Here is an 11,054-nt window from a genome sequence, read left to right as displayed (position 1 = left end):
ATCATTAACAGAGATGAGGAAACTGTGAATGGGACCTGGATTTGTTGAGTTAGACATTGGGACTTTGTGCCAGTGGAATGTCCAAACAGGGATGTTCAGCAGACAGCTGGAAACATAAAAAGGCAGGAAGGATTTTGTTTCAGGATTGGGGCTCTTTCAGACAATGATGAATGTTATCTGGCTATTTTGAAAATCCCAAAGAAACATTTGCTGTACACAAGTCTTACAGTCCTGACTTGTACTCTCAGTAGAGAAGGATGAATGTCATGGTAACCTGCAGTGACAGGTGGACTTTGCAGTTGAAACACAGACACATACATACACTTGTGATGGGGAGAGGCTGTAAGTGTGCATGAGGTCGTGAGGGGATGTGGGAGGGCAGAAGCTAGGTTTTAATCATGCAAGTTTAATCTTGATCTTATAACTGGACAATCAGGGAAACAAGAAGTCAAGTTGAAAGAATTTGGCAGAGTGCAGGCACAGTAGACATGCTTGGAATTCTGGAGGCTGAGCTTTGGCCATTCCTAGCAGAGTCCTCAGACCCAGAGGACTAAGGCTACTTGCTTTCTGCCTGGTTTATGAAGTGGCACTGGCCACATTCTGAAGGATGTTATTAAGGAAGCCGTCCCTGAGCTTTTTCTACCTCAGGCTGAATAAACCTCATTGCATTCTTCTCACAGGTCATACTTTCCATTTCTTTAATTATTTGTTACTCTTCTCTGAACTTTCTCCAATTTTCCTCTTAAAATACTGAGACCAAACCTTCAAAACATAGTTAACAACTGGCTCAGTTCTGGGCACAGGAAATGATTCTTTGTCTAAAATGTCACATCCCAGGCAAGATTTCTTTGCAGGTTTTTCCATCTGTTTTTAATGTGACCATTTAGTGCTCACCTTACCTAGATATCATGCTAATTTTAGACAAACTGTGACCATAATGGAACATATCTTTTTCAATAGTTTTCTGTTTTATCTTCAAAGGCTCCGAGTTGGAAAGGGTATTGGCTCAAATCAGGTTTTCTTTTTTCTTTTTTTCCATTTTAGGAAGATAGAGGTAGAAGATTACAGAATACCACCATACTGCCAATCTGATTATTTTTGTCCCCTAAAACAGCTCATGTCACGAAATACACGAGGCAACATTTTCACGCTTTTGCTTTAATTTGTGCTCATCTCAACAGATTAAACACTGGGGTAGCTAAAATGTGATGAGAAGTAATGCAGAAAAAAGAAATCTGCTTAGACATGAATCAAAACTGCAAGCAGAGGCGGGTGCGCCAAGGACGACATCTCTCGGAGTAATTTTCCATGTGGACTGAAGGACGATCTTGTAAGGCACAGCCCCAGGTTACACACGCTGGACTCCAATTCCGCAGGCAGGATTTACAAGCCATTACTGGAGAGAGTCAATGGCTCTCCTGGCACCAGGAGGAGGAGGAAGAAATGTTCACTGGACAATAAAAACTCTCGGTTTACATAGTAAAATAAAAACAGCGCCTGTCTTTTACAGGGTGAAGAAACTTGACCCCTGAGGTTAATGGGGACAGGGGTGGGGGTCCAGTTCCATGCTCAAGATTGCTGAGGATTTGCAGTCACTTTTCACAAGGGGTAGTATCCAAATCCAGAGAAGGGCAAAGTCTCACCCTTTGAGCCGAGTGGAAAGAAAGCTTCTGGTGTGGGCAGCAGAGAGCGAAGCGCGGAGCACCGTCCGCCAGCCCGACTCCTGGCGGCTCCTCCCCGCTCTCCCAGGCCCACTCCCAAACTTAAGTACACGCTTCCCTGTTCCAGCCAGAAGCCCTGCGTGAGCCTCTACACGTAGCCGCAGACAGCTCCTTAAATGGGTCGGAGTTAAACAAACAATCCCAGACGTGGGGCAGAAGCCGAGCGGAGGCGACCGCACGGGCGCACGCAGCGGCGCGGCGGGTCAGCAGGCGGCCAATAGCCGGGGCGCGGCCCGCCCCGTCGCCTCCCCCTCGGGGACTTTATAAATCGCTCGCGGAGCCTGACTCCAGCCGCAGGTCCACTGAGCGCACTTGGCCCGCTCGCTCCCGCCCGCAATCGTCGGCCCGGGGCGGACCCGCCGTCCCACGCTCTCGCGAGAAGTTCGCCGCTGCAGGGCGGTTGGGGTGCCCGAGTCCTCTCCGGCCCTGGAGGGGCCGAAGATGGGGTGGTGCGCGGTGAAGCCGCAGCTCCTGCTGCTGGCCCTGGCCTTGCAGCCCTGGAATCCGTGCCTCGGTGCAGACTCCGAGAAGCCCTCCAGCATCCCCACAGGTGAGCACTCCCGCGCTCCGCCTCTGTCCCGCGAGGCTTATCCCGGTGGCGAGTTCATTCATCTTTCAGCCCTTCTCGCGGGGTTTGCAAGGTGAGTCAGTGGGGGGCCCGTCTCGCCCCAGGACCGCAAAGGTGAGTGGAGACTTGACGCTCCTAGGCCCATCGAGGTGAGTGGGGGCCCCTCCTTCCCAGGACCGCCGAGGTCTTCTCCAGAGCTGGCTCCGGCCGTGCTGGTCCCAGGGGAAGTGTGGGGGCACCCGCCCTCAGGGCTCTGGGAGCTCTCAGTAACCTGAGAGAGCAGGAATTTTTCTGCAGCACAAGTTGGGATTTCCTTTTGGTCTTTCAGGTCACTGGGCACCAATACTTTTCCTGCAACTAACTAGAGTTACTATAGTTTCTCCTTCTTTCCTGGAGTTGGCATGATTTGTCGGTGTTGGACCAGGCAGTACTCCCTCTGTGACCTAAACACGGGGCTCAGTGTACGTTCTGATTGATGGTGACACATTCCTTACAGCGCCCCAGGAAGCAGCCGGTAACACCTACTTCTTGCCAAAAACAACGCTGAAAACTTTGGTTGTTTTCAGTAAGGCTGCCTGGCTACCCGACACCTCGGGGCAGCAGCTTTCCTCCTTGGGGATTTATTTGGAGGGGGAAACTGTGGACACCCAGCTTCTCCCCTTAGCCACCCTTTCCCTAAGCCCGGGGCCGGTTCTTGTTTTCAGAAGCTGGAACTGCAGCGAATAGTCTAGTCAAGTTCATGTAAAACAAAACTTTTTACATTTAGCCACATTAAAGAGTCTCACCACATGTTTGTCTAAACATACTTTGCTGCTGTTTGTCGCCCATGAGGTTTCCTTGGAGTTTTCCACTTTGGTGCTTTAACTCTGTGCTCAATTCTCTGAAATTGGATTGAAATTATATCTTTCATTTACGGGTCCTGCTATCCTTTTTTTTTTTTTTTTTTTAATTAGGACCATTTTGGCACTCCCCCCCCCTTTTTTTTGTACATAGGACACTTTTCTATTCGAATTTTGGTTAACAAAGACAGAAATTTCTATTTCAGGTTTACATTCAGAAGTTGACATTTGGTGCAGCTAATCACATAGCAATAATTTTGTCTTCACTCTCAGTGTTTCAAAGACTTCAACAGGCTAAACTGCCCATCTTTCTACATTACTGCCAAACAGTACATGCTTTGTTAGCTTGAGAAACTTCGGTGTGCAGATGGATTTCTGTTAGTTGCATGATGCTTTTTTTTTCTCTCAGATATGTGATGGTTTTAAAATGGATTTCTGAACACTGTGTGGGTACTTTAAATTGCACTGAATTTTTTCATAACTTTGAAATTTTATTTTAGTGTAACACCTAGAAAATAGACAAGTAAATGCCTTCAGTAAACTTGGAAATGGAGACACTTAAAAAATATTTCCCAGAAATATGACTTTCATTGTGAAACACCCAAGGAAACGTACTGAGAAATAAAATAACCACTAAGGGCTTTCCTGTTTTTAGAGGGACTTCTTTAGCCTTTGTACATTTTATTTCACTTCTTTACCAACTCCCCTTATTTTTTATAGAAGGCATTTCTTTGTTGCTGCCTTTAAGTTTATAGTCAAAATCATCTTCCTTTTCCACTCTGGCTTTTAAATTTCGTGGAGTTGGACATTACAATTTTAATGGATTGTAACATTCAGAGAAAGGGAATTTCAGATATGAATGTTTTCTTCAGAAAATGACCACATAATACCCACTGCTGAAATCTGAGGACTGGTTGCTTTTGGTGGGTGGGCATGATAAATTCACTTATCTCCTAAATGTAGGAAAATAATTCATTTGTAAGACGTAGAGACAGTAGCGAGTTTGATGATGAACTTTTGTGTAGGTAGCTGTGGTAAGCTAATATAGATGATACACTGCTTGATAACATGGCTAGAATCATGGACTATGTTCCATTTTCTCCCTAAAATATTACAACTGAAAATTAATGAATTGGAAGCTTTTATTTATCTATGTAAATATCAAGCAAACTTTAGAACTCTAAGTTGTTGAGCTTAATAGGCGGTCTGTAAGAAGAGTGCTTGTCATCTCTAACTCCTGTATGTCCCAGCTAGCCATCAAGAGATAGATTAGACCAGAGTTTCTTGGTCCTATTGACATTTTGAGCCAAGATAATTATTTATTGTGAGGGGCTGTCCTGTGCATTGTACGATGTTTAGCAGCACCCTGGATTTTATCCACTAGATGCCAGGAGCACTCTCCTTCAGGTATGAGAACGAAAAATGTCTCAAAATGAAAGTTGGCCAAATGTTTCCTGAGGGGCTGAAAACCACTGGATTAGACAAATCTACATGTATTTGAGGCAATGTAGCATCGTAGTGTTACTAGAATGATAATAGAAACTTTTTTTGAAAGCAAATATTTAGTGATATTCCTTTTTTCCACTGTAGTAGGGAATGTGCTAATTGAATCACATTAATCAATTTTTGGAATATAGTTTTTCCTGGCTTTGATGCCGTGTGTTGACCAGAGTTGAGAACATTGCTTTATATAACTGAGTGTTCTGCTGTGTGCTGTTTTCATTCCTTTTTGGTTGCCACTTTGTTCTTATCATTGGAAAACATCTAAATAAGATTCTGGTTAAAAACAATCATTTTCTCCTAAAATCATTTATAGGAATTTTCCTTAAAATTATATCACCATGGGAGTTTTCGAGGCAAAACCTCCTAATGAGTGTCAAAAAATCAGGTTCACACCTTGATTTATCTTTCTTACACTTTTCTGGATGAGAGAAGGAGCGGAGTGGATGTATTCCTGCCAAGCATTTGCAACCAGGTCTCTAGACCTGGATTAGAATTGTTGTGTGTTTTCTAGGCACCCAGACTACTTCATGATCTAAATTGGGCAGAACCAAGTTTTGGGCAAAAATGGAGGAAATGGTTTCAGATGTTTCTGTCAAGACCAGTATTTTTCAACCATGTTCATTTATAAACTCTTTAATTTACTCTCTTTAATTGACGCATTCAAGAAGGAATGGAGAGGTTTGTCCCTATCTGCTGATGCAAACCGGCAATTTACGGAGTGAAGAGGGAAAAAGCAAGTTCCTGGAGAAACCTCTAGAAGAAAGAGAGAGAGGCTGTCCTCTGTGTACTTTCTGTGTCCTGGGCTCCAGCCACACACGACTCATTAACCTTAAACAAACTGTGCCTTATAGTTCATAGTGCAAAAACAGACATATGAAACAACTTTAGACAATGTGAGGATAGGAAATAAAAATTAAGGTACCCTTTTCTACTCATCACACTGGCTAAAGCATTTGAAATGCTAAATGTTGTAAGGATGAGAACTCTCAAACTGCTGATGAAAGAACAGCATTACTGGAGAACAGTTTAGTAGTGTCTAGTGGCACTGAGAAGCCACGTATCCTACACTCCTAGATATGTACATGTACAATGTAGTCGGCCCTCCGTATCTGCAGATTCCACATCGCAGAATTAACCGACTGTGGATCAGAAACAGTACTTGCGATACACAGGTGGGAATCTATAGCTGCGGAGGGCCGACTGCATCTGTTGTCCCATGGCATTTTATATAAGGGAGGTGAGCACCCACGGATTTGGGGATCTGGGGAGTCCTGGAACCAATCCCCCATGGACACCGAGGGATGACTGTACTCTCAAATTTCTGTCTGCCTGTTCTTGAAAGTCTATTCATTGTTTAATTCTGGCTCCTAGGAGTTTCTTTCCCTTACTGTCTTTTTTTTTTTTTTTTTTGGCTCTCTTTCCAACTTTTTAATGCAATTGGTTTACACAAATCATACCGGCTTTGTATGAGAGATGTTTATGTTTCATAAATTATACATTTTTTGAACTAAGAACCGAGTCTTATTTATCTTTGTGCTCGTCACAGTACCTCCCTGTTTTTTCAACACACAGAAGATTCTCAGCTTGTGTTTGATTTTGGCCCACTCAGGAAATTATGAAAAGTGCATGCAGTCAATGAGATTGCTAGCTGCTCCTTTCCCAGGGTTTTAAATAAATTTACTGAGCGTCCTTGCTCTCCCTGCATGTCAGGTCATGCACTGCCATGACCTAGCAGATCAGGCAGGCCTTGTGTCTGGACTGTGCTTAGCAGCTCTCTCCACAGGTTGTATGTTTTACTCTACTGACCTTGCTCATGGCGGAATCACCTTCAGAAATGTTTGCAGGTGGTGGGATACCATGATCCATTTTTCAGGTAGTGAAATGGAGATTTGGAATGGTTGTGTAACTTGCAGAAAATCACAGCTGGAGAGCAGCAGGAGAGGGACACGCGCCCGTTTCTCAGGCCGTGCTTATGACTTCCTTGACCTCTTCATTATCCCGTTGGATTTGGGGAGCTATGGGAAAGAAATGGAGACTGGGAAAGAAATCAGAGACATAAAGAGACAAGAGAGGAAGCACATACTTTGTAGGTTGGCGTAAACGGGAAAAGGGTAGGTACACACCGAAGAAAAACTGGGCCGTCGGTGAGGGTGATAAAACTAGCTCACGGCCCCAGTCTCATGGGACAAATGCAGCTGCCTGTTTTTCTATGGTTGGTGAGTGAATGATGGTTTTTACATTTTTAAATGGTTGAAAAGTAGCTAAAGAAAAATAATACATTGTGACATGTGAAAATTATATGAAATTCAGTTTTCGGGGCCCATAAAATTTTATTGGCTCAACCACATTTATCCATTTACATATTGCCTGTGGTTGCTTTGGCGCTACAAGGCAGATTGAGCAGTTGCCACAGAGATTGTATGACCTTCAGAGTCTAAATTTTTGACTGTCTGGCCCTGTACAGAAAAACTTTGCCAACTCATGCCGTAGGAGATGACATTCCCACTTAAGCTGGGCTCATGCGGATCTGCTGCTCCACTGGAAAGAGCTGGTTTCTGGATAGTGGCAGCTGGCTCTGGGCATTTGAGAGGACTGTCCTTCATTCATTCATTCATTCATTCACAGTTTAAGGCATACAGCTGGATGGTTTAATTTACATACATTATGAAATGACGACCACATTAGGTTCAGCTAACATCCACGTCCTCATATAGATACAACAAAAAGAAAAGAAAGAAAAAAGGAAAATAAAATCTTGTGATGAAAACTCTTGGCATTAACCCCTTACCAACTTTCCTATGTATCATACGGCAGTGTTAGCTGTCGTCATCCAGAGGACTTATTATCTGATAACTGGAGGTTCAAACCTTTGGAGGGGCCTGTTTTTCATTTTAGACTTTTGAATTCAAACACAGAGGTTGTCTGTTACATCTTTTTAAATACGGTGCTTGGTGCTAACTAGGCTGTGTACTCCTGATCCAAAATGAATAAAACACTCTGATGCCTGGTTGGAAAGGAGATGCATATTTCTTCCTCAGAGCTTGTGTGTGTCCTAGAAATTTGGTCTAGAAGTTTGGCTATAAATTTGTGGTTTAGTTCCTGGGAGGAAATGATTAGCACATTTATCAATGAGTGTTTTTATTCTTCTTCAGCCATTGCTGTAAATTAGGCTAAGCTGAGAGCAACAGAATCTGCTACATCTGAACATCTTCTCCCTTTGAGCTGAGGGTTCATATTTCTGAAGAACTACTGTATTTATAATAAAAATTTTCAGTAGAAAGTAAAACACATTTTAATTCAATATAATTCAAAGAACATACTTATTACTATAAATATACTATATAAAACTTTTAAACAAATGAGAGTAGGAGGAGTGGGCTCAATGGTTGGGAAAAGTGTAAGAAACATGGTTGAGTTTCTAAAGTGGACCAGAGTTAAAATTAAATTTCGTTTGTTCTGTTGATTGTAATATTGCTTTTATTGTTTTGGGTGCATAAGACATCCTGATGTTTATTACATTAATTGCTCATCTGCTCATTTTTTTAGGGTTACCGTCTTAAAATTTTAAAAGGAATTTTCCTATTTATTTTCTTGTTACTTCTGATATGTTTTAAAGTTTCTTCCGAAGAGAAAGAGAGGATTTTCCTCTGGTTTAAATGGTGTGGTTCTGCCCCTTTGTGTGGTGGACACCAACCATACAGTAAAGATTCTTAAGGCACAAAGGAACTTTGAAGCACAGGCAAGTTTTATTGTTCTCACCACCACCAGCGGTCAGTCCCACACACAGGGTACTAAGGAGATATTGAATATGCATCATGCCACACAGCCTCACCCCGTGCAGGCACAGCAGCAAGTGGAAGATGAATGTGGAATCCTGGCGGTCATGGTTTCTGATTCTGGGACACAGTTCAGGAACAGTCCCAGGAGCTGTACTTCTTCATTCCAGTGACGGTGGAGCCCCAACACAGCCAGGCCCCATCTGCGAGGCTCTGCCATTGACTAGCTTGTTTTGCTGGTTGGAAGCCACAACTTTTGTGGGACCTTAGGATGCTCATTACTTGTAGGTACAGCACACAGGGCTGAAGAGGGAGCCAGTTACTTTTAGATATTTTAAAGGCATTCTCTTAACTGGTTCTTTAAACAGTTAACCATTTTTTTCCTGGTTTTAGCAGTATGCAGAACACCAGCAGCTATTTTAGCATCTCAAAAACAAAACAAACAAGCAAACAAACAATCAAAATTAGCAAATAGGGAATTTAAATCATTTCTTAAAATGAAGAAGCTGGCTAACAGTTTGCAGGCAGTCTAAAATGACCTCCCTAATTCAGTAACCCGGGGAAGTCTTCCAGAGCTGGGAAGCTGAGGGCAAATTGGCTATTTGATGGGTTTTTCCAGTCGTGCCCACAGCGGCTCTGAGGCCCCTTTCTCCAGAGGTCTCCCTCTGCTGCTCCAGCCTTGATGGTTCTCTCCTGGCCCCCAGCTGGCACCACAGCTGACCAGAGTGCCCTGCTCCTCTAGACCCTCTGAAATGCCTGTCTGCCACGTCTAGGGAAGGACAATTCTCCTTTTCTTAGTTTAAACAGGGTTGGAATTTTTTAACAGTGACTTTACTAGGTAACCACGGGCAAAACAAAAAACCCCAAACTGGAAAACTACCAAAGCAAAGAATGAACAGATTTACAGGGTAGAAACTCAGCGTCCTTACTCTACTCTGACTTAGTGAGCGACCCACGTACCTGGCATCCTTGGAGGTCCATAGGTTTCTGTGTCCTTGCTCAGATTTTCTTTCTCCACTCTTCCATCCCACCGCTCATTTCTCAACACTTTATGTTACACAGACAGCTCTTTCTTTAGGGTTGGAGTCCATGCAGTCCATTGGTAGCTAAGTATCAATAGGTTTGAAATAACAACAAAAATAAAAACGTGTGTGTGTGTTTATATATATACATAGGGTACCAAAAAATATATATACATTTTAAGAAAGGAAAGCTATTAAAATTGTAATACTTAATATATACCGATAACAAAAGATGAATATGTCACATTTGACTTCTGCAATTACAAGAGGTGCTCAAAGTGATTACCATCAGCGTCTAGATACTTCTGATTATGGTGAACTACTGCTTGAGCAACGTTGCCCAAAGTGTCCACTTGTATGCATTTTTTTGGCACTCGCAGTATATACGTATATATTGGTCTCTGCCCCTGGTTCCTGCTAATATTTGGTCTTTGACATTGGTTCCTGACACAGAGCTCCTACAACCTTTGTAATTTTGTAATTTCTTAGGTGATGGGAGCATCTTTTGTTCTAATGAGACAACTCTTGGTAGACTCTTGGATGAGGGTGAGTTACTAGAAAGACCAAGCCAAGATTAGAAGCTTGCAGCTTGTGGCCCTACCCCTCATCTTCCAAAGAGGGAGAGGGATTAGGAAGCAAGTTAATAATCATTCATGCCTACATGATGAAGCCTCTGTAAAAATCCCTGAGTATGGGGTTTGTAGAGCTTCTGGGTTGGTGAATACATTTATATGCCAGGAGGGTGACGTACCCAACTCCACAGGGACAGAAGCTCCTGCATTCAGGATCCTTCCAGACCTCAGCCTATGTATCTCTTCCTCTAGCTGTGCATTTGTGCTTTTTAAAATGTTCTTTATAATGTTTCTGCAACAGTGAGTAAACAGTTTTCCTGGGTTCAGTGAGCCTCTTCAGCCAATTACTGAACCTGAGAGGGGGTCTTGGGAACCTCTGATTTGTAAGTCATTCAGAAGTTGTTGGTAATCTGGGGACTTACTCTTTGTGATTGGTATCTGAAGTGGTGGCAGTTTTGTGGGATGAGAACTTAACCTGTGGGGTCCATGCTAATTCTGGTTGAATTGAATTGAATTATAGGACATCTAACTGGTGTGGGAGAATCAGTTGGTGTGGGAAAAATACCCCACATCTGGTGTCAGAAGGAGTGTGTGTAAGTAGTGATGGAGATACATGGCTGTTTTCCCTAGACATACATGTCTGTAGTCCTCTATCAACACAACATTAGAAAATCTGTTTTTCTTTCTGTGGGTGAAAGCTTTCCTGCAGTTTTGCCTGTAAGTCTTTTTAGTATTGTTTTAATTCTTGGTTTTCAGTAATAATTTATATTTGCTTTTATGAATCTACATACTTTAATAAACCTACATTTCTTTAATTACCTAAACTTTAAAAATTCTCCCAGAAAATACACTTTCTCTAGAGATAACTAATTATTCCTATCATAAAATACACAATATCTCAACTTTAACTTAAGTGCAACAATATTTCAAGTTTAATTTAGTGACTGTTTACTGAATGACTAGTCTGTTTTCTGGGTTGCCTTATGAAGAGGAAAATAGAAAAACAAAACAAGGCAGACAAAAAGCACGTCAGGCTCAGTGCCTGCTCCACAC

The 11,054-nt window shown here is 42.6% G+C and overlaps 1 protein-coding gene across 2 annotated transcripts in view; it reads left to right on the top strand.

The window, feature by feature from the left end:
- Positions 1 to 1,487: 1,487 nt before the first annotated feature.
- The window catches only part of PLOD2 (procollagen-lysine,2-oxoglutarate 5-dioxygenase 2), a 90,942-nt gene continuing 81,375 nt past the window's right edge, over positions 1,488 to 11,054 (top strand). The window contains exon 1 of one of the 2 annotated variants that reach the window (XM_033087358.1): positions 1,488 to 2,271. In XM_033087358.1, the coding sequence (XP_032943249.1) occupies positions 2,163 to 2,271 (109 nt within the window). In that variant the 5' untranslated portion in view covers positions 1,488 to 2,162. The remainder of the gene's footprint in view (positions 2,272 to 11,054) is intronic. The other variant, XM_033087368.1, reaches the window with a different exon arrangement.

Source organism: Rhinolophus ferrumequinum, chromosome 2 (genome assembly GCF_004115265.2).
Source record: "Rhinolophus ferrumequinum isolate MPI-CBG mRhiFer1 chromosome 2, mRhiFer1_v1.p, whole genome shotgun sequence".
Lineage (NCBI taxonomy): Eukaryota > Metazoa > Chordata > Mammalia > Chiroptera > Rhinolophidae > Rhinolophus > Rhinolophus ferrumequinum.
The sequence above is the reverse complement of the archived record's forward strand: the minus strand, read 5'-3'. Positions and strand labels throughout refer to the sequence as shown.